This window comes from Anomaloglossus baeobatrachus, chromosome 11, assembly GCF_048569485.1.
Source record: "Anomaloglossus baeobatrachus isolate aAnoBae1 chromosome 11, aAnoBae1.hap1, whole genome shotgun sequence".
Taxonomy (NCBI): domain Eukaryota; kingdom Metazoa; phylum Chordata; class Amphibia; order Anura; family Aromobatidae; genus Anomaloglossus; species Anomaloglossus baeobatrachus.
This window is the reverse complement of record NC_134363.1, coordinates 120,009,621-120,034,685: the sequence shown is the minus strand read 5'-3', so window position 1 is coordinate 120,034,685 and position 25,065 is coordinate 120,009,621. Positions and strand designations below refer to the sequence as shown.

The window sequence follows — 25,065 nt, the reverse complement described above, 5'->3', positions numbered from 1 at the left end:
GTCTCATCTGACCAGAGAACATTCTTCCAAAACGTTTTAGGCTTTCTCAGGTAAGTTTTGGCAAACTCCAGCCTGGCTTTTTTATGTCTTGGGGTAAGAAGTGGGGTCTTCCTGGGTATCCTACCATACTGTCCCTTTTCATTCAGACGCCGACGAATAGTACGGGTTGACACTGTTGTACCCTCAGACTGCAGGGCAGCTTGAACTTGTTTGGATGTTAGTCGAGGTTCTTTATCCACCATCCGCACAATCTTGCGTTGAAATCTCTCGTCAATTTTTCTTTTCCTTCCACATCTAGGGAGGTTAGCCACAGTGCCATGGGCTTTAAACTTCTTGATGACACTGCGCACCGTAGACACAGGAACTTTCAAGTCTTGGGAGATGGACTTGTAGCCTTGAGATTGCTCATGCTTCCTCACTATTTGGATTCTCAAGTCCTCAGACAGTTCTTTGGTCTTCTTTCTTTTCTCCATGCTCAATGTGGTACACACAAGGACACAGGACAGAGGTTGAGTAAACTTTAATCCATGTCAACTGGCTGCAAGTGTGATTGTTACTGCCAACACCTGTTAGGTGCCACAGGTACGTTACAGGTGCTGTTAATTACACAAATTAGAGAAGCATCACATGATTTTTCAAACAGTACCAATACTTTTGTCCACCCCCTTTTTTATGTTTGGTGTGGAATTATATCCAATTTGGCTTTATGTCAATTTTTTTTTTTTTTTCATTGACGACAAATTAAATGAAGATAATAACACCAAAGAATTTGTAATTGCAATCATTTTCAGGAAGAAACTGAGTATTCTCTGACAGAATTGCAGGGGTGCCAAGACTTTTGGCCAGCACTGTAGCTATTGTATTTTTCATGCCAGTATTCATACAGCAGTCCTGTATTACATTTATTTCCCTTGCACTGTCCCTGGTGTGCAGCCTTTCTCTCTATATAGTGAAGTTTTTTAGGGTTTTTGCACCCAGTTCAGACTTAGGCGGGCTTTGCACGTTGTGACATCGCAAGCCGATGCTGCGATGTCGCACGCGATAGTCCCTGCCCCCGTCGCAGCAGCGATATCTTGTGATTCCTGGCGTAGCGAATATTATCGCTATGCCAGCTTCACATGCACTCACCTGTCCTGCGACGTTGCTCTGGCCGGCGTCCCGCCTCCTTCCTAAGGGGACGGGTCGTACAACGTCAGAGCGACGTCACACGGCAGGCGGCCAATCAAAGCGGAGGGGCGGAGATGAGCAGGATGTAAACATCCCACCCACCTTTTTCCTTCCGTATAGCCGCCGGCGGCAGGTAAGGTGATGTTCCTCGCTCCTGCGGCTTCATACACAGTGATTTGTGCTGCCGCAGGAATGAGGAACAACATCGTACCGGTTGCGGCAGCGTATTTTTGAAAAAGTCGGAGCTGACACCGATAATACGATAACGACGTTTTTGAGCTCGTTAATCGTATCATCTAGGATTTACACACTACGATGTCGAAAGTGACGCCGGATGTGCGTCACTTTCGATTTGACCCCACCGACATCGCACGTGCGATGTTGCAACGTGCAAAGCCGCCCTTAGAATGGTGTTCCAGATGTTATTTCTTAATAGGGACAAGATCATAGACCTGCACAAGGCTGGAATGGGCTACAAAACCATAAGTAAGACGCTGGGTGAGAAGGAAACAACTGTTGGTGCAAATAGTAAGAAAAGGTAAGAAATACAAAATGAGTGTCAATCGACATCAATCTGGGACTCCATGCCAAATCTCACCTCGTGGGATATCCAGGATCATGGGAAAGGTGAGAGATTAGCCTAAAACTACACGGGGCAAACTTTTTAATGATCTCAAGGCAGCTGGGACCAGTGTCTCCAAGATAACCATTGGTAACACATTACGCTGTAATGGCTTAAAATCCTGCAGTGCCCACAAAGTCCAACTGCTCAAGAAGGCACATGTGCAGCCGGCCTGTCTGATGTGTGCCAATGAACACCTGGATGATTCTGAGAGTGATTGGGAGAAGGTCCTGTGGTCAAATGAGACAAAAATTGAGCTTTTTGGCCTTAACTCTCCGTAATTGGAGAAATGCTGCCTATGACCCAAAGAACACCTTCTCCACTGTCAAGCATGGAAGTGGAAACATTATGTTTTGGGGGTGTTTCTCTGCTAAGGGTACAGGGCTGCTTCACTGCATCAATAGGACAATGGATGGAGCCATGTACCGTAAAATCCTGAGTGACAACATCCTTCCCTCCGCCAAGACATTAAAAACGGGTCGTGGCTAGGTCTTCCAGCACAACAATGACCCAAAACATAAAGCCAAGGCAACAAAGGAGTGGCTAAAAAAAAAGCACATTAAAGGTCATGGAGTGCCCTAGCCAGTCACCAAACATTAATACCATGGAAAACTTATAGAGGGAGCTGAAGCTCCGAGTTGCCGAGCAACAGCCTCAAGATCCTAATGATTTAGAGATGATCTGCAAAGAGGAGTGGAGCACAATTCCTCCTGACATGTGCGCAAACCTCATCATCAACTACAAAAAACATCTGACTGCTGTGCTTGCCAACAAGGGTTTTGTCACCAACTATTAAGTCTTGTTTGTCAGAGGGATCAAATACTTATAATTTATGCAAGGTGATTTTCGGGAATTTAAAGTGTGTGCGGAAAGTATTCAGACCCCTTTAAATTTTTCACTCTTTGTTTCATTGCAGCCATTTGAAAATTCAAAGTTCATTTTTTTCTCATTAATGTACACTCTGCACACCATATTGTCAGAAAAAAAACAGAAATGTAGAAATTTTTGCAAATTTCTTAATCAAGAAAAACTGAAATATCATATGGTCATACATATTTAGACCCTTTGCTCAAACATTTATATTTAAGTCACATACTGTCCATTTCCTTGTGATGCATCTTGAGATGGTTCTACTCCTTCATTGGAGTCCAGCTGTGTTTAATTAAACTGATAGGACTTGATTTGGAAAGGCACACACCTGTCTATATAAGACCTCAAAGCTCACAGTACATGTCAGAGAAAATGAGAATCATGAGGTCAAAGTAACTGCCCAAGGAGCTCAGAGACAGAATTGTGGCAAGGCACAGAGCTGGCCAAGGTTACAAAAGAATTTTTGCTGTACTCAAGGTTCTTAAGAGCACAGTGGCCTCCATAATCCTTATATGGAAGAAGTTTGGGACCACCAGAACTCTTCCTAGACCTGGCCATCCAGCCAAACTGAGCAATTGTGGAAGAAGAGGCTTGGCGAGAGAGGTAAAGAAGAACCCCCAAGATCACTGTGACTGAGCTCCAGAGATGCAGTAGGGAGATGGGAGAAAGTTCTACGAAATCAACTATCACTGAAGCCCTCAACCAGTCAGGCCTTTATGACAGAGTGGCCAGACAGAACCCTCTCCTCAGTGCAAGACATATGCAAGCCCGCATAGAGATTGCAAAAATGTGACAAATAAGATTCTCTGGTATGATGAGACAAAGATAGAACATTTTGGTGATAATTCTAAGCGGTATGTGTGGAGAAAACCAAAACTGCTCACCACCTGCCCAATACAATCCCAACAGTGAAACATGATGGTAGCAGCATCATGCTATGGGAGTGGTTTTCAGCTGCAGGGACAGGACGACTGGTTGCAATTGAAGGAAACATGAATGCGACCAAGTACAGAGATATCCTGGAAGAAAACCTCTTCCAGAGTGCTCTGGACATCAGACTTGGCTGAAGGTTCACCTTCCAACAAGACAATGACCCTAAGCACACAGCTAAAATAACAAATGAGTAGCTTCAGAAAAACTCTGTGACCATTTATGACTGGTCCAGCCAGAGCCCTGACCTATACCCAATTGAGCATGTCTGGAGAGACCTGAAAATGCCTGTCCACCAACGCTCACCACCCAACCTTACGTAACTGGAGAGGATCTGCAAGGAAAAATGGCAGAGGATCCCCAAATCCAGGTGTGAAAAACTTGTGGCATGATTCCCAAGAAGACTCATGGCTGTACCCCACCCTACTTTCCCATGAACTGAGCTGATCTCCTTTTCTCTCTGCTGTATGTGCTAATACCTGGTATGCTATATCATCCATCCTACTTTCCCAATATATGTGACCTGTTCTCTCTTTGCTTCAATATCTCCCTGGCATGCTGCAGCATCTCACTGTGACCTCTCCCCCCTTTTTCCCCACCTTCCTTTAATGACCTTTGTTTATTTTGCCTATGTGAAGCTGCATCTGGCAATTTGATTGAGTGATCAAGGGGTTCTTGTGGCACCCCACCCCTTCACAGCTGATTGCACTTGTATGTGTATATACTGGGGCAGCTCAAAGTCTGCACCAGACTTTGTCTGCGCCATGACAAGTCTGCACCATATAAGTATGATGCATTGAATTAGGCCAGAATTGGGCCGGAATTGACCGGAAGGTAACTGGATACATAGTCACAGTAAACAATGTTCGTGTGTCTCTTAACTTTCACCTCTATAATACTACACTTTATACTGCCCCCTCTGACCTCTACACCCAGTAATGAACTTTTCATCTCTCCCTCCATCCTCCCCACCCATCTCACCTTCCCCTCAGACATTTTCCTCCACATTTCACCCAGTGTCTCCAGACACACACGGCCACCTCACGGCCTCTCCTGCTCCCACCTACTAACACTCTCTCTGCTTCTCTCCTCACTGCTGGGGATATTGCTCCAAATCCTGGTCCTCCTCACCACATCCCTATTGTCACTTCAAAACCTCATCCACAACCTAACACAAATTTCCGCACCCTCTCAAATCTCATACACATTTACCCAGCCCCCACTCCCCCAGTCCCACTAACAGGAGCACTATGGAATGCTCGCTCTGTCTGCAACAAACTATCCTACATTCATGATCTTTTCATCACTAGTAAACTTTCCTTCCTTGGCATCACAGAAACCTGGCTCACCCCCTCTGACACAGCCTCTCCTGCTGCACTTTCTTATGGTGGTCTCCAACTCTCTCACACCCCCCGCCCCAGCAACAAGCATGGTGGAGGAGTTAGTTTGCTCCTGTCCGACCAATGCTCCTTTACACCAATTCCACTACCACCCTCTGTTACTCTCCCATCTTTTGAGGTGCACTCCGTACGCATCTATGCCCCCTCCAACCTTCAACTGGCTGGCATTTACCACCCTCCAGGGCCAGCCACTGCCTTTTTTGATCATTGCACCACCTGGCTACTACATTTCCTTTCCACCGACATCCCCACCATCATCATGGGTGATTTCAATATCCCCATTGACACTTCCCACTCATCTGTCTCCAAACTTCTAACACTCGCTTCCTACTTCGGCCTCACCCAATGGTCTTCTGCAGCTACTCACAAAGATGGCCACACACTGGACCTCATCTTCACTCGCCTCTGTTCCCGATCTAACCTCTCTAACTCACCTCTCCCCCTGTCTGACCACAACCTACTCACATTCTCTTCCCTCTCTTCTCCAAGTATGCAACCCCCCCTCCACGAACTTTCACACCCTCGCAGAAATATAAAACACCTTGATTTACACGCACTTTCACAGTCCCTTCTTCCTCTCACAGACATTGCTTTTTTACACGATGTAGATGCTGCTGCAACTTCATACAACACTACAATCTCTGCAGCTCTAGAATCAGCCACCCCCCTCACACACACCAAAACCCGCGCAATCAACAGGCAACCCTGGCACACGAGGCAGACTAAAGAACTAAGACGGGCTTCCAGAATTGCTGAGCGCAGATGCAAGAGGTCTCATTCCACTGAGCACTTCATTGCATATAAAGAGTCCGTGACCACTTTCAAGTCCACACTCACTGCTGCAAAACAATCCTACTTCTCATCCCTCATATCCTCTCTCTTTCACAACCCTAAACAGCTATTCAACACTTTTAATTCTCTCCTCCGTCCTCCAGCACCACCTCCCTCTCCTCTCCTCTCAGCTGAAGACTTTGCCTCTTTCTTCAAGCAGAAGATTGACAACATCAGAGCAAGCTTTGGCCCACAATCACCACAGCCCCTCATCATAGCTACTCAGCCTTTTTCCTCCAAATCCAGCTTCTCCACCATGACAGAAAACAATCTTTCCCCCCTACTCTCAAGATCACATCTAACAACCTGTGCACTGGACCCACTCCCATCGCACCTCATCCCCAACATCACCGCAGTCCTCATCCCAGCCCTAACCCATCTCTTCAACCTATCACTAACAACTGGTGTATTCCCTTCATGCTTTAAACATGCCTCTATTACACCCATCCTCAAAAAGCCCTCCCTTGACCCATCCTCTGTGTCAAACTATCGCCCCCATATCCCTTCTCCCCTATGCCTCAAGACTACTAGAACAACATGTCCATCTTGAACTGTCCTCATACCTCTCCTCCTGCTCCCTCTTTGACCAGCTACAATCTAGCTTCTGACCACATCATTCCACTGAAACTGCCCTAACTAAAGACACTAATGTCCTACTAACCGCCAAAGCCAAGCGACACTACTCTATCCTCCTCCTCCTGGACTTGTCCTCTGCCTTCGACAAAGTAGACCATTCCCTCCTACTACAGATTCTCTCATCTCTGGCCATCACAGACTTGGCCCTATCTTGGATTTCTTCATACCTAACCGACCGAACTTTCAGCGTCTCCAATTCTCACACCACTTCCTCATCTCGCCCCCTATCTGTCGGTGTCCCCCAAGGCTCAGTTCTTGGACCCCTGCTGTTCTCCATCTACACCTTTGGCCTGGGACAGCTCTTAGAGTCCCACGGCTTCCAGTATCATCTCTATGCCGATGACACACATATCTACCTCTCTGGACCTGACATTACCTCTCTACTAACCAAAATTCCACAATGTCTGTCTGCTATTTCATCCTTCTTCTCTGCACGATTCCTAAAACTTAACATGGACAAAACAGAGCTCATTGTTTTTCCTCCTCCTCACTCATCTCCTCCAACAAGCCTTTCCATCAAACACGATACTCTCCCCAGTGTCACAAGCTCGTTGCCTTGGAGTGACCCTCGACTCTGCACTATCCTTCAAGCCACACATCCAAGCCTTCTGCAACTCATGCCGATTACAACTCAAAAACATCTCCCGGATCCGTGCTTTCCTTAACTAAGAATCAGCAAAAACATTAGTGCATGCCCTCATCATCTCCCGCCTTGACTACTGCAACCTCCTGCTCTCTGGCTTCCCTTCCAACACTCTTGCACCTCTCCAATCTATCCTAAAATCTGCGGACCGCTTAATCACCTCTCCCCTCGCAACTCCCCAGCCTCGCCACTCTGCCAATCCCTTCACTGGTTTCCCATCACCCAACGACTCCAGTTCAAAACACTAACCATGACTTACCAAGCCATGCACAACCTGTCTCCTCCCTACATCTGTGACCTAGTCTCCCGGTACCTACCTGCACGCAACCTCAGATCCTCACAAGATCTCCTTCTCTGCTCCTCTCTTATCTCCTCTTCCCACAATCACGTACAAGATTTCTCCCGTACATCCTCCATACTCTGGAACGCTCTACCTCAGCACATCAGACTCTCCCCTACCGTGGAAAGCTTCAAGAGGAACCTCAAGACCCACCTCTTCCAACAAGCCTACAACCTACAATAGCCCTCAGTCCAGTACACCACTGCGCAACCAGCTCTGTCCTCACCTATTGTACCATCACCCATTCCCTGTAGACTATGAGCCCTCGCGGGCAGGGTCCTCTCTCCTCCTATACCAGTCTATTTTGTACTGTTAATGATTGTTGTACGTATACCCTCTTTCACTTGTAAAGCGCCATGGAATAAATGGCGCTATAATAATAAATAATAATAATAATAATAATACTAGCTCAAAAAGGTGCTTCTACTCCATACTGAGCATAGTGTCTGAATACTTATGATCATGTGATATTTCAGGTTTTCTTGTTTAATAAATTTTCAAAAATGTCTACATTTCTGTGTTTTTTCTGACAAGATGGGGTGCAGAGTGTACATTAATGAGAAAAAAATGAACTTTTTTGAATTTACCAAATGGCTGCAATGAAACAAAGAGTGAAAAATTTAAAGGGGTCTGAATACTTTCCATACCCACTGTATTTTGGATATTCTATCACTGTTAAAATTAATCTACCCTTAAAATTATAGACTGTTCACGCCTTTGTCAGTGGGCAAACTTACTACAACCCTTATAGTATACAATGATCCCAATCATATGACAATGATCCCAAATGTACAGCCAATATCATTAAGAACAATCTTCAGTGTAAAGAGGAACAAGAAATTCTGGAAGTGATGATCCGGCTCTCACAGAGCCCTGATCTCAGCATCATCAAGTCTGTGTGTTATTACATGAACAGACAGAAGAACCAACACAAGCCTCATCCACAGAAGATCTGCGGTTAGGTCTTCAAGATGTTTGAAACAACCTCCTGCCGAGTTCCTTAAAAAACTGTGTACAGGTATACTTAGAAGAATTGATACTGTTTTAAAGGCAAATGTTGGTCACATCAAATATTCCCCTTGATTTAGATTTTTCTTTGGTTCATTTACTTTTCATTTTCTTAAATGATAAAATAAACTATTAACACTTCAATTTTTGAATACTTTCTTACTTTACAGCATTTGTTCCACAAGACTCTCCGTTTGATGAAGCGATGTTTGTAATCTTGGTTGCTGTCTATACAAAGCACAGCACCTGATGTAAATCTAATCTTGACTGCTGCACTCTGCATAGGCAGTGATTGAGATGATAAAGGCTTCATCCTGCTCTCACAAATCTCTGTTTTTCCTCTCACTTGTGATTTTGTGTGGGGAGAGACAGCGATCCACTTGGTGAGTTGTCCCATATTTTAAAAGTATCTTCTTTAAAACAGTACACTAACATTTACTAAACTATACCTTTAGTAGCCTAAGATTGGAGCAAGGGTTAGGACTAGGATTGAAGTTAGAACTATGAATAGTGTTAAGATTAGATTTAGATCTAGGATTAAGGCTAGGACTTAGGTTAGGCTTAGAACTTGGGTTAGGGTTAGGATTGAAGTTAGAACTGTGAATAGAGTTAATATTAGATTTAGGACTAGGATTAAGCCTAGGACTTATGTTAGGCTTAGAACTTGGGATAGGGCAAGAGTTATAGTTAGGATTGAGGTTAGAACTGTGAATAGAGTTTAGATTAGATTTAGGACTAGGATTAAGACTAGGAATTGGGTTAGGATTCAAGTTAGAACTGTGAATAGAGTTAATATTAGATTTAAGACTAGGATTAAGGTTAGGACTTGGGTTAGGCTTAGAACTTGGGTTAGGGATGAGGTTAGGGCTAGGGTAATAAAATAAAAATGCAATATATCATAAAAAAATAAAAAGAACAAAAACAAAATATAACTTTTGTTCTGATTATTTTATGTTAAATTTCAGCCACAAGCAGAAAATAACTAGAGGCTCAAAAGGAAAAATATCATTAAATTAGTAATTTCTTAAAATACATCACATGTGGCTTTAAAAATGAAGGACTGGTGGATCCATGGGTTATGAAGAATAGAAATACTTGACTTGCCTTGGGTGCCGACAACCCATGGTATGCCAATGTTCTCCGATTTTGTTGGAGAAATAAGGTACATTTTGTATGTGCATATTTAAACACCTAATATATGCATCACTGAAAATACCAGAAAACATTTAATAAAAATGGATCTGAATTAAAAAAAAATCTTAAAATATGTTTCCATAATATTATTGTGAAACTTTACAGGGAATTTGTCAGCACATTTTTTGCTGTGTAATCTGAAGACAGCATGCTGAAGGGGTTAAAACACAGATTTCAACAATGCTTCTCTTATCAAGCTGCCTACTGCTGTTTACTTGCAATAATTGCTTTAGCACCAGTAGATTATCAGTGCTCAGACTACAGCAGTGCATGCCTGGTAGTCTGAAACACACTCTTCTGTAATTAGAAGCTCACTGTTTATAGACATTGTATATTGAGAGCCTGGAGTGGGCAGGGCAGCTCTCATCTCTGCTGTATGCTAAATTTAAAAACTTTGATTGTGTCGGAACAGTTGCAGCCAGTAATCTCAGTGATACATCATTGGATTCAGGGTCTCTTTACCTACATCATGTTCCTCTCAGATAAGATAGCAAAAACCTGCTGACAGATTTCCTTTAAGTGGAGACAAAAGCTTGAAAAGTAACATATTAGAATAAATAAATGCCAACACACAGAAAATATATTTAAAAGTGATCTGTTACCAGATTACACTATATAAACTATATATAATTTAGACCTGATGAGTTCTGTATTTACTTTATTATTCTGAAACGTATAAACTCTATTTCCTACCACCCAGCCTGACTGACAGCTCCTCAGTGTCCCTCCTCTCTGCTGAGATCTCACACTGCTCTATACCAACTGCAGTGGTCAGTAACAATGGTTGGGCAGAAAATAACTTGGATTTATGAGCTCTCTCACTCTTTATCTCGCATTCCCTACTAAAGATTTCGGGGCACTTTGTACACTACGACATCGCAAGCCGATTGTAGCGATGCCGAGCGCGATAGTCCCCGCCCCCGTCGCAGCTGCGATATCTTGTAATAGCTGCCGTAGCAAACATTATCGCTACGGCAACTTCACATGCACTCACCTGCCCTGCGACGTCGCTCTGGCCGGCGAACCGCCTCCTTATTAAGGGGGCGGGTCGTGCGGGGTCATAGCGACGTCACATGGCAGGCGGCCAATAGAAGCGGAGGGGCGGAGATGAGCGGGACGTAAACATCCCGCCCACCTCTGTCCTTCCGCATAGCCGGCGTGAGCCGCAGGACGCAGGTAGGAGATGTTCCTTGCTCCTGCGGCTTCACACACATCGATGTGTGCTGCCGCAGGAATGAGGAACAACATCGTAACATCGGTCCTTCCGAGATTATGGAAATGACCGATGCTACACCGATGATACCATTTGGATGCTTTTGCGCTCGTTAATCGTATCAAAAAGGATTTACACACTACGATATCGACTATGACGCTGGATGTGCGTCACTTTCAATTTGACCCCACCGATATCGCACCTGCGATGTCGTAGTGTGCAAAGTGCCCCTAACACTCAATTTTGGAACATGGCAAATACATGTCCACTCAGGGTTAATAAAGTTGGGCATTGATGTTTTATGAAGAGATCTGGAGTCAGTATCATCATTTATAACAAAAACACTACAGCAGAACAATGGAACACATGGGAATGGCCACGATGTGGTATCAGGAAGGGGAAGAACTGCCGACAGTGTGAGGATTGATGTGAGGAGGTTCAATGCAGGCAGCATTCTCCTACGCTGCAGGCAGTCCTTACTTTTTGTTGCTGTCCAACAGTGGCTGTTTTAGCCTGGTAGAAGGCAGATTTTCTCACTGCTACAGGCAGAGGTATTTAACTTGATGTCTATGATAGCGTCTGTGTTGTTTTTCACTTGCCCCAGCAATATGGCAGTTGCCTTTGACAGGACATAGATGATTTGGTAGCTGTCCTTGGTAGGTATTTGCACATAGCGAACCTGTTCTTGATTGCCCACATGGACTGTGTTCTTAAAGAGGTAGTTCACTACACAGCATAGTGGACACACATCGACGTAAACCTCATAAAGAAGGCTTTTCTCAAATACCTTCTTTAGGCAATTGTGCCTTTGAGAGGCGCTATTGCGGTCCGTTCATCGCCATCATGTGACCCCCGGGCTCCGAGATCTCTTGGATCTGGTGATGTCATGTCCACTTCCAGTTGACCCGACATCCCCGAGGTTGGCCCCTGTCTCCCAGAGTGACTGGGCTGTGGGCAGAGATTCCCCGTTGGTCAAAGCCCAGCGTCACAACCCAACATCGCTCCTACTTGCGTTGCTGCACTGTGATGAATGGTGATACTCCGCCTACAGCCCAGTCACTCATGGAGACTAAGGCCTGGCTCAGTGATGTTGGAAATTGACATGACATTACCGAATCTCAGAGATCACAGGTTCCGGGGGTCATGTGATGGGGGTGAGCGGACCGCAATAGCGCCACTCTGAGGCACAATTGACTAAACAAGGTATTTGAAAAAAAGCCTTCCCTATGAGGCTTACAGCGATGTGTGGCCACTATGCTGAGTAGTGGACCACCTCTTTAATGCTAGATTTTAGGCAACTGTTAGCAATAGTTATGTCTAGACTCATAGGTCAACTCACAAATGAATCCATAAGAGAAGTATTCCAATTCTTTTACATAAAATTTATACTTTTGCACACATTTTAGATCACATTATTGAACGTTACTACATTTCTACTGATAAGTTTGTTTTAAACTTTATGCTAACCTTGTAGCAAGCAAAGTGCAGACCACAATCCCAGCAGAGATGAATAATTCATTCTAGAACAAGAGACATTAATTACTGTTAAGCTTTCGCAGGACTGATTTGAACATATTCACAAATAACACAACGTAGCTCATGTTTGCATTGCTATTAGTGTTTGTTTGTTCATAACAAATGTGATCAACATCCCAGCAATCAACGGCACAATAATTCCCCCATTTAAATTAATAGCAGCTCTGAAATGTTTCCTTTATTACCCTCAAATTACGAGAATTTGTAAACAAGTATTAGTAATAGTCGACGGGTAAAAGATGCCAGTGTTCGGCATTTGTCTATGAACAGTTATCATTGCAGCTTCCCCACGAGAGTCTGTGTTTAAAGTATTTTGAGCTTTTAGAAAATGGCCAAGTCTGGGTGGGAAAATACTTCATCACCTCCTGTTATCAACATCCGTCACCTTCACAATGACCAGCTGCAAATGCCTCCCATCAAACCACTCCTAATTGCCCTTCCTGGTGTCATCTAAGCAAGGTTATAAATAGGAAAATAAAACTAAATTTACAATTGGGCTCCTTAATCAAAAAAAAATTGCTTTGGGCAGCATAAATCATCTGACAAGTTCCCTCTAACCCCTTTATGAAACGTTGCACACTGGGTCCCGGTGTATAGTGCAGGCTCAGGATCTGAGCCTGCTCCACACACATTGGGTGCCAGCTGTCTTGAGGCCCATATTTAAAGTTAATTCTGTGCTAGGCAATCATTGTTCAAGTGCCTCCCGTCACGTATGGACTAGGGGAAGGTCCGGAATGAGGCAAAACAACAGGGGTTACGCCACGACAAACAAGGGGTACACCCGGAACACTTTAACAATGGTGGACCCTAGGACTAGTGTGAGGAAAGATGGACACTTCCTCCACTTACCTGCCGCTGTACCCTGTACTCCTCGCCAGTCACTATACAGGTTCCTCACCTCTCACCGAGAAGGAACATGAAACCCTGAGTGACCCTACAATAGTCCTGGCTAGTGAGTGGGCAGGTAAGGGATGCGCGCCCCACCGCTGCACTAAAAAAGCACACCAGGGAAGGAAGACAGACAGGGGGAACCACAATGATAAACTGCTGCAGCCAGCACCAAGACTGCAGCCACCACAGCAACTTCAACAGAGGTTTTCAGCAGCTCCTTCCAACTCCAGGATGAGCATCCAAATGGCAGAGAATAATCCACACCCTCTGCTGGTAGCAGAAGGTATATAAAGGGACTGGGTGTGGTCCCAAACCAAAAACGCCTGACCAGGATTCAGAAGCTGCTGGAAAGCAAACTAACATTGACCAAACCCCATTTAATATTGAGAGTCTAGCATGGAAATGACTCAAGCCCTGAATCTGTCACTAGTCTCATAATGCAGAGTGACAGCCGTGACACCTCCTATTGATGATTCAGGTTAAATAAGCTGCTATCGTTATTGGAAGAAGGGCAGTGAAAGCAGGGCATCATAACATATAACCATAAAAGACAACGCCCTTAGGGTCATATAGCCGCGCAGGTTAACCAGAGTACATGTACGACAGATTATTAGGAAAAGGTTAAAGGGTAGTTCCCATTATCTTGAAAATAGGCACACTAGCTTAAATTGATGATTTGGACCAGCCGCATGATTGCACAGCTGGCCTGAACTGTATGTTCTTTACTGCTGCAAGCGAAAATCAGAGAAGTGTCGGGGCACTGAAGATGGCAAGATTCAGCAATCCAGCCAGCTACATAGACGTTCTACATGCTCTAAAAAGTAGCCACATGAGTTCCTTGAGGTCTTTCTATGTGGCCCTCAACTTTCTGGTCAAAGATAAGTCTGACAGTGTCTGATGGCTGCTCATATGTACACTGACAAGCAAAAGGGTAACAATGTTTTGAACTTTTGACTTTCAGGCTTCATATTTCACCATCCATTACAATTTTGAGTGTGAGACAACCATCATTTTTATTAAAAAAAAAAATATATATATACACATATTTGGTATTGTTGAGTTCAGAAATGTCCGATCTATCAAAATCTAAAATAAATAAAACCTGATCAGTAAACTGTGCAACAAAAAAATAAATAAATTATGCTTTTTGGTCTTTGCAACATTGCAATAAAAAGCAATCAATACATTGTATCTACCCCAAAATGGTATCAGTAAAACTGTCAGCTCTTGCCACAAAAAATAAACCCCACTGAGCCCCAGATCCCAAAAAATGAAAATGTTATTTTTTGACAATTCTTTTTATTTTTTTCACTATTTAAATAAAATAAAAACTATACATGTTTGGTATCTACCTACTCGTACTGACCTGGAGAATCAAAATGCCTGGTCAGTTTTACCATGTAGTGAACATGGTAAATAAAAAGCCCCAAAAAACGCTGTGCAATTGCACTTTTTTTGCAATTTCACAGCACTTGGACATTTTTTTCATGTTTTTGGGTACACTACGTGGCATAATGAATAGGGTCGTTCAAAAGTACAACTCATCCTGCAAAAAAAATAAACTTTCATATGGCTATGTTGATGAAAAAAACATTGTGCCTCTTGGAATAAAGGGAGGAAAAAATTAAAGCGGAAAAAAAGAGAAAATCGCATGTGTGTAAGTGTGAAACTTATTTGGAGAAATCATGGGGGGCGGGGGGGTAAGAAGCAGTGAAAGGCAAACAAAAACATTCTACTGCAAGTTCCATAGACCTTTATGAGCAATAATTATCATCGATCTCATAAATGGGAAAATCTGTATTTACTGAGGAATTTTGAGGAAGAATGATTAGTCCAGGGGGAGAAACAAGCTGATTTCTTTAAGATGATACATTAGAAAGTTGCTTCTTTTCATTTGTACTATTGATTTAAAAAAAAAAAGAAAGAAAAAGCCGGTTACGCTTTAATATTCTTATTTCAGGTTTCAAGGGAACCTGTCAGGTGCAGTATGCACCGAGAGCCACGAGCAGTTCTGGGTATATATCGCTAATCCCTGCCTAACCGTCCCTGTATACACTAGCATAGATAAAGACATCTTTAGAAAAAGTATTTCTAAAGATCTTTTATCGTATGCTAATGAGCGAGGGGACTAGTCCCCTGGGCGTTAGTTTCCCTGGCTAGTCGGCCCCAGTAGCATGTTATCACGCCCCTGTGGGTGTGCTAACACACTAATGAATGCGCGACATCACTACTTCAGTTTGAAGCCAGGACGTGTACACCCGGCTTCATAGTGCACATGACCGAAACTCTGTGCACGGAGCCGAAATCCAGTGTTGGGCGGTGATGGGGCGGAGAGGCGAGTGAGATCATCCTCTGACGCTGCACATTAATTAGCATGTTAGCACACCCACAGGGGAGTACTAGCATGCTAATAAGGGGCGACTATCCAGGGGAACTAACTACTCTCCGTGCTCATCAGCAGAAGATAAAAGATCTTTAGAAATACTTTTTCTAGAGATCTCTTTATCTATGCTAGTGTATACAGGGACAGTTAGGCAGGGATTAGCAATATACACCCAGAACTGCGCGTGGTTCTAGGTGCATATTGCTCCTGACAGGTTCCCTTTAAAACATTAGATAACAATTGAAAGTATTACACTACTTGCAAGGCCAAATGGTATGATTTTCTGCAGAGCACGTTTCAGATAAAAAAAAAAAATAAATAATAATAATATTAGGTCTCATCCATTCATTCATCATCTGTTATTTTCATATGTATATGTACCCATCACTGTATATGGGCACGTTCACATTTCCAGGTTTTTTTGGTAGACCTATCTTCCACAAAAAATAAAAAATTAGACATATTCATTATTTTATCTAATTTCTGCATCAAACCCGCCCACTCAAGAGAATGGGTTAGTGAAATAGATGGATATCACTTATATGACACCCATGTATCATCCTAGCAGTCTGTTTTTCACTGAACAATTAATAGGAGGAGCTTTGAAAAACAATTTTGAAAAAACTCTCTCTGCTAGAACATCTCCATCTAAAATCCAATCGTGCCAGCCATTCGCTCCTGCTAATTGCATGTGCACAAATCAATCAACAATTGCTTTGAAAAACCTTAATACCTTTCTTTCAAACAAGAAAGGAGAGATGACACATAGATTGTAGAAAATGACCCATGGATCAAAAATGGATAGAGCAAATGGAAAAAGATTCATTTTTCACAAATGAAAGAATAAAACAAATGCATAAGTGAGGCCTTAGAAGAGTTATTTTGTTGTTTTTTTTTTGTTTTTGTACTGTTTTGTTTTGTACCCCTCCACCCCCGAGCGATTTCCATTTTTTTTTTCATTCCCCTTTTTCCGAGAGCCATAACTTTTTTATTTTTCTTTCAGTCTTGCCATATCAGGGCTTATTTTTTGCGGGACAAGTTCTACATTTAAATGAAACCATACGTTTTACCATATAGTGCACAGGAAAACGGCAAAAAAATTCCAGCTGCAAAAAAATTGCAAAAAAATTGCAATTGCATGGTTGTTTTTGGCATAGTTTATTCACAGTGTTCACTATATGGTAAAACTGTTGTGTCAGAGTGATGACTCAGGTCGGTGCAAGGTCGTAGATACAAATCATATATAGGTTTACTTTTATCTAAGGGGCTAAAGAAATGCAGACGTTTGTCCAAAAAAAGGCGCACTTTTTGTGCCATTTTTCATGATCTATGGAGTTTTCATTTTTTGAGATCTATGGCTTAGTGACTGTTTCTTTTTTGAGTCTTGAACTGACATTTTTAACGGTACTATTTTTGCGCAGAAGCGACATTTTGATTGCCTGCTATCGCATTTTGCGCAAAATTCACAGCGACCAACAAACTTAATTTTGCCCATTTGGAATTTTTTTGCCGCTACGCCGTTTACCGATCAGATTAATTGATTTTATATTTTGATAGATTGGGCATTGGTGAACGCGGCGATACCAAATGTGTGTATATTTTTTAGTTGTTTAACACTTTAATTTTGAATGGGGCGAATGGGGGGTGATTTTAATTTTTGGGAAAGACAGACAGTGGGATGGCACCACCCACGGGGATTTCCTAGGTACACTGCGTTACGTGGCAAGAACAAGAAAAAGACGTACCTAAAAAATGGGATCACCACTTATGAAGTATTATTAAGAATCTACAATGTTTTATTGTCAATAGAACACACATAAAACACATAGTGAAAGTGAAAAAATACCGATAAACGAATACACACAGACAAATACGGACATCTAAAATCAATTAAAAGCACTAATGCACTTGAGAGATACCCACATTGAAAAATGTATATTCTTGGTCCAATGCCAATAGGCTGTAGTCAATATTGAACAAACCCTGAAATACCCCTATATTTGTGCCACAAGGAGAGGACTTTCCACAAAATAGAATAGCAGCTTATTCTGAGGATCCCACAGGTACTCAAATGAAATTAACTGGCTGGCCCATGGCAAAGTGAGCAGCAGAAAATAAATGAACAAGATCAAAAATTGTACAGTTCACAAATTCACAAAGACCTGAGCAAGACACCCAGCAGGCATTTCAAACAGGTTTTAGATAATCAAGCAAGCGGGCTGAAATAATAAAGAAAAGCCCAGAGAGCAACTAAGGAAAATCCCTCAGGATGACATACCAAAACCTCAAGGAGGGTGCAGCAAAAAATGCTAAAAAACCATCCGGGGCAGGGCAAGGAAGGGTGGTGGACCAGATATGGGTTAATTTTTTAAAACTTTTTTTTACTTTTTTTTTATCTTACCAGTACCTCTAGGGCAGGGTTCCCCAACTCCAGTCCTCAAGGCCCACCAACAGTGCATGTTTTCAGGATTTCCTTAGCATTGCACTGCTGTTGGAACCAGCACCTGGGCAGGTAATTACATTAACACCTGTGCAATACTAAGGAAATCCCAAAAACCTGCACTGTTGGTGGGCCTTGAGGACTGGAGTTGGGGACCTCTGCTCTAGGGGACTATAATGATCAGTTGTCTGATTGCTTATTCATTCTTGTAGATCAGAGCAGCATTGCTTTGATCTGCACAAAAGCTGCTCTCATCTCAAACACGGTGCTCTGACGGCTGTAAGATGAAGTGACTCATGATAGCTACAGGAGTCATGACATGACCCTGTGCTACCATGGCAACCATTGGATCCATGTGATCACATCATGTGACTTCCGATGGCGCCAGGTAAGTGAATGCTTACCGTGGCGCACTGTTACATCGCGCTGTGACATTTTCACATTTTCACAGCACGGTGTAAGGGGTTACCAGGCACGAGTGGGTAGCGAATCCACTCGTGCTTGATAGCCGCACATGTCAGCTATTCAAATCATCTGACATGTGCAGTGATCGCTGCTGGCTGCCCGGGGCAGCAGGCATGGATTAACCTGACAGGATCCATGACATACCCAATACATCATGTGTCGTGAAGAGGTTAAACATGAGTGCCAGGATAAAAAAAATGTTAAAAAGCGATTTTACAAAATTCATAACATCTATGGAAGATTGTATAATTTCTGCAGCAATTTTAACATGCACACAAACAGAAGTGTTGCAGAATTCAGCAGAATCATCAGCACTCAGAAATTGGGAAAATAAACTGTGGATTACAGGAAAAAGCATAAAATCATTTATTTTATTTTAGTTAGCCTTTAAAAGGTATCAGAACGACAAGATTATAATTTTGTTTCTTTCACTGAGAGCAAGCAATCATTTTATAACTGGCTAACACGGCACCAGTGTGTGTATATATATATACATATATATATATATATACACACACACACACGCACACACACGCATACACACACAAACTACTCACGAAGTTATGGATATTTGGCTTTTGGGTGAAGTATCAGGTTATCCTAAAATGCCCTTTAGCCTTTTCAAGTGAATTTACTGTGACCTTCTCTAATCTTTTGGATGCAAATGTCCAACTGTTCACTGTTTCAGTACTTTCTGCCCAACTTGCTGTTCTCTAACAAGGAGCTTAATGGCAAACCTCCCCTCAGGTGTTTGATACAGGGTTGATTTCAGGGTTCAATTAAAATTGGTATTTAAACAGTCCTCATCATGCTGTTCACATATTGACATCATGAGATCAAGACAACACTTAACAATTGATTAACAGTACCACGAACATTACGAAGCTTCAAGCAGTATTTTTTCAGACAGAAGTGGCCACTGAGGTAAGAGTATTACAGTGTGTCATCAGCAGGTTGCAACAGAGATACAGAGAGACTGGAAGTCACAGAAAGGCATAGACGTGGCCACATCCCACACTAATTGCTGCTTCAAGGTGAACAATGCACTCCAGAACCGGATGATGAATACTGATGATGAATACCACATATCTCCAGGCATATTTAAGGGAGGTGAGAGGCACCCAGGTGTTACATCAGGCCATTCAAAACCATTTATATCAGCGAGGGCTGCATACTAGATGACCTGCAAGGGTACTTGACCACACCAACAGGTCCAGGCGTCATCTACGCTGGACGAAGGACCAGTGGACCTCAGAGCTGTTCACTGATGGAATTCGATTCATGCTGAGTAAAAATGATGGCTGCCAACAATGCTGGACATGTCAAGGAGAGCACTGTGCATCAGCCATTGTTGTCACCAAACAAGCCTTTGGTGGTGGTGTTACAATGTGGGCCAGTGTGTCTAGTCAGTACACAACGGCCCTACACTGTGTGAATGGTGCAGTGACAGCTCCTACTACTGGAATAACATCAATAGTCCAGTCATTGTGCCTCTGCATGAACAACACAGGCCTAATTTAATCTTCATGGATGACAATGTTCCAGCTCATCTAGGTCGCATCATTAGGGAACAGCTGCTGGAGACTGGGGGACCTCAAATGGTGCGGCTGTACTTTTGCCAGACCTGAATCAGCTGAGTCGCTGTGTAGGTGCTCGTAACTCTGTACCCCAGAGCCTCAAAGACCTGAGAGCCGCCCTTCCAGATGAGTAGGATACCATACCTCAGCAGACAATAACTCCACTTTTGAACAGCATGAGACTTTATTACCAAGCTGTAATTCATGCTCAAGGCTCCATGACAAGTGACTGAAACACTGACATTTTTGGAAAGGCAGACCCACCACTGTTGTTGGCTTTTGTTTCAATAAATTGTTTGAGATGAGGAAATCACCATTTTTCTATGCATGCTTCTATGTAATTCCCCTACTCTCATGATAAAATATAACTTATTACGTTTTACATAAATTTCACCCAAAAGCAAAATATTCCTAACTTTTTGTGAGTAGTGTATATATATATATATATATACCGTCCGTATACAGTGCCTACAAGTAGTATTCAACCCCCTGCAGATTTAGCAGGTTTGATAAGATGCAAATAAGTTAGAGCCTGCAAACTTCAAACAAGAGCAGGATTTATTAACAGATGCATAAATCTTACAAACCAACAAGTTATGTTGCTCAGTTAAATTTTAATAAATTTTCAACATAAAAGTGTGGGTCAATTATTATTCAACCCCTAGGTTTAATATTTTGTGGAATAACCCTTGTTTGCAATTACAGCTAATAATCGTCTTTTATAAGACCTGATCAGGCCGGCACAGGTCTCTGGAGTTATCTTGGCCCACTCCTCCATGCAGATCTTCTCCAAGTTATCTAGGTTCTTTGGGTGTCTCATGTGGACTTTAATCTTGAGCTCCTTCCACAAGTTTTCAATTGGGTTAAGGTCAGGAGACTGACTAGGCCACTGCAACACCTTGATTTTTTCCCTCTTGAACCAGGCCTTGGTTTTCTTGGCTGTGTGCTTTGGGTCGTTGTCTTGTTGGAAGATGAAATGACGACCCATCTTAAGATCCTTGATGGAGGAGCGGAGGTTCTTGGCCAAAATCTCCAGGTAGGCCGTGCTATCCATCTTCCCATGGATGCGGACCAGATGGCCAGGCCCCTTGGCTGAGAAACAGCCCCACAGCATGATGCTGCCACCACCATGCTTGACTGTAGGGATGGTATTCTTGGGGTTGTATGCAGTGCCATCCAGTCTCCAAACGTCACGTGTGTGGTTGGCACCAAAGATCTCGATCTTGGTCTCATCAGACCAGAGAACCTTGAACCAGTCTGTCTCAGAGTCCTCCAAGTGATCATGAGCAAACTGTAGACGAGCCTTGACATGATGCTTTGAAAGTAAAGGTACCTGACGGGCTCGTCTGGAACAGAGACCATTGCGGTGGAGTACGTTACTTATGGTATTGACTGAAACCAATGTCCCCACTGCCATGAGATCTTCCCGGAGCTCCTTCCTTGTTGTCCTTGGGTTAGCCTTGACTCTTCGGATAAGCCTGGCCTTGGCACGGGTGGAAACTTTCAAAGGCTGTCCAGGCTGTGGAAGGCTAACAGTAGTTCCATAAGCCTTCCACTTCCGGATGATGCTCCCAACAGTGGAGACAGGTAGGCCCAACTCCTTGGAAAGGGTTTTGTACCCCTTGCCAGCCTTGTGACCCTCCACGATATTGTCTCTGATGGCCTTGGAATGCTCCTTTGTCTTTCCCATGTTGACCAAGTATGAGTGCTGTTCACAAGTTTGGGGAGGGTCTTAATTAGTCAGAAAAGGCTGGAAAAAGAGATAATTAATCCAAACATGTGAAGCTCATTGTTCTTTGTGCCTGAAATACTTCTTAATACTTTAGGGGAACCAAACAGAATTCTGGTGGTTTGAGGGGTTGAATAATAAATGACCCTCTGAATAAACTTTTCACAATTTAAAAAAAGAAATAACATTCTTTTTTGCTGCAGTGCATTTCACACTTCCAGGCTGATCTACAGTCCAAATGTCACAATGCCAAGTTAATTCCGAATGTGTAAACCTGCTAAATCTGCAGGGGGTTGAATACTACTTGTAGGCACTGTAAATATATATATATATATATATATATATATATATATATATATATATATACAGTCAGGGCCAGAAATATTTGGACAGTGACACAAGTTTTGTTATTTTAGCTGTTTACAAAAACATGTTCAGAAATACAATTACAGTGGTACCTCGCTTAACGAGTAACCCACATAACGAGATTTTCGCTATACAAGCAAAGCTTTCTGTAAATTTGTAACCCGCTTTACGAGAAAGCTTTGCTGTACGAGCGAAATTCTCACCTCACACACTTCCGGTTTCGTCCATCCACCACGCTCTGACCCGCACTTGCAGTCCACACAAGCACACATATGTACGCACAAACACACACAAACACACACGCATGCACACACATACAGTATTATGCTCACCTTACCTTCCGTTCCACCGCCGGTCTCATGGATCTTGTAGTTCCCGGGTACATCGCGACGTCCTCGCGGCGAACTACAAGACCTAGGAGGCCGGCGGTGGAACGGAAGGTAAGGTGAGCATATAACATAGTGTACCTTACGTTTCATCGCCGGCCTTCTGGGTGCTGTAGTGCGCCGCTCCACGCTGGGATTCTGCCTCCATAGCGACGAGGGAGGAACTTCCTGTCACCGCTGCTGAATGGCAGAGCGCTGGCCAATCAGAGGCAAGCAGCTCTGCCTTGACGTCAACGCTCTAGCAGGGAAGTTCCTGCCTCGTCGTTATGGAAACGCGATACACGGCCCGGCCCCGTACTGGTGAACAGCAAGTCCCAGGAGACCGGCGATGGAGCGGAATGTAAGGTGAGCATGTAATATATGCGTGTGCATGCGTGCATGTGTGTTTGTGTGAGTTTGTGTGTGTTTGTACATGTTTGTGTGTGTTTGTGCATGTGTGGAATGACAGAATAGGGGACCAGGATGGGACATTTAACCCGTTGTGGAACGGATCGTCAGCACTGCATTGATTTCCTATGGGAAATCTTGCTTTGCTGAACGAGTACCTTGTTTAACAAGCACAGTCCCAGAACGGATTGTTCTCGTTAAGCAAGGTTCCACTGTATATTGTGACATTGCACCTTGCAACATAGGGGGTTACTCGCTCAGCATGAGGGCTTCAGGTAGACACAGGAGGCACAGTTTCTTAAGATCACAGCCTGCTTTATTCAACTTCATAAAGCACCGCGCTGGTACGGACATCACATGGCATGTACAGGCAGGAAAACAGGTACATTCCCAAACCTCAGCCCTTCAGATTATGTTCAGTCCATAAGTCCCTGCAGAGCCTTCTCAGATGCTGTTTCCTTACCTCCACCCACCAATACACCCAGCTACTTCCTCCAGCACAGGAACTTCAGTGCAGGGCCATGGGTGTGTCCAGAGGCCTGACTTTCATTCCTGGGACCACACCCCGAGGTGGAGATATGGTGAACAGCCGTCCCACCTATCTCATTAGCTGTCCACAACAGAGCCGGCCCAGGTAACACACCTTAACCCTCTCAGCATAGTACCAGTGATTATATCACAATATATATAATATGGGCTGAAAGTGCACACTCCCAGCTGCAATATGAGAATTTTCACATCCAAATTGGAGAAAGGGTTTAGGAATCATAGCTCTGTAATGCATAGCTTCCTCTTTTTCAAGGGACCAAAAGTAATTGGAGAAGGGACTCTAAGGGCTGCAATTAACTCTGAAGGCGTCTCCCTCGTTAACCTGTAATCAGTGAAGTAGTTAAAAGGTCTGGGGTTGATTACAGGTGTGTGGTTTTGCATTTGGAAGCTGTTGCTGTGACCAGACAACATGCGGTCTAAGGAACTCTCAATTGAGGTGAAGCAGAACATCCTGAGGCTGAAAAAAAAGAAAAAATCCATCAGAGAGATAGCAGACATGCTTGGAGTAGCAAAATCAACAGTCGGGTACATTCTGAGAAAAAAGGAATTGACTGGTGAGCTTGGGAACTCAACAAGGCCTGGGCGTCCACGGATGACAACAGTGGTGGATGATCGCCGCATACTTTCTTTGGCGAAGAAGAACCTGTTCACAACATCAACTGAAGTCCAGAACACTGTCAGTGAAGTAGGTGTATCTGTCTCTAAGTCAACAGTAAAGAGAAGACTCCATGAAAGTAAATACAAAGGGTTCACATCTAGATGCAAACCATTCATCAATTCCAAAAATAGACAGGCCAGAGTTAAATTTGCTGAAAAACACCTCATGAAGCCAGCTCAGTTCTGGAAAAGTATTCTATGGACAGATGAGACCAAGATCAACCTGTACCAGAATGATGGGAAGAAAAAAGTTTGGAGAAGAAAGGGAACGGCACATGATCCAAGGCACACCACATCCTCTGTAAAACATGGTGGAGTCAACATGATGGCATGGGCATGCATGGCTTTCAATGGCACTGGGTCACTTGTGTTTATTGATGACATAACAGCAGACAAGAGTAGCCGGATGAATTCTGAAGTGTACAGGGATATACTTTCAGCCCAGATTCAGCCAAATGCCGCAAAGTTGATCGGACGGCGCTTCATAGTACAGATGGACAATGACCCCAAGCATACAGCCAAAGCTACCCAGGAGTTCATGAGTGCAAAAAAGTGGAACATTCTGCAATGGCCAAGTCAATCACCAGATCTTAACCCAATTGAGCATGCATTTCACTTGCTCAAATCCAGACTTAAGACGGAAAGACCCACAAACAAGCAAGACCTGAAGGCTGCGGCTGTAAAGGCCTGGCAAAGCATTAAGAAGGAGGAAACCCAGCGTTTGGTGATGTCCATGGGTTCCAGACTTAAGGCAGTGATTGCCTCCAAACGATTCGCAACAAAATATTGAAAATAAAAATATTTTGTTTGGGTTTGGTTTATTTGTCCAATTACTTTTGACCTCC

At 43.4% G+C, this 25,065-nt stretch overlaps 1 protein-coding gene across 1 annotated transcript in view; it reads right to left on the bottom strand.

The window, feature by feature from the left end:
* The window catches only part of TECTA (tectorin alpha), a 188,032-nt gene extending 178,461 nt beyond the window's left edge, over positions 1 to 9,571 (bottom strand). Inside the window, exons 1-2 of the mRNA XM_075327274.1 lie at positions 9,552 to 9,571; positions 8,897 to 9,314 (exon numbers count right to left, since the gene is read on the bottom strand). Of these exons, the coding sequence (XP_075183389.1) occupies positions 8,897 to 9,314; positions 9,552 to 9,571 (438 nt within the window). The remainder of the gene's footprint in view (positions 1 to 8,896; positions 9,315 to 9,551) is intronic.
* Positions 9,572 to 25,065: the final 15,494 nt, after the last annotated feature.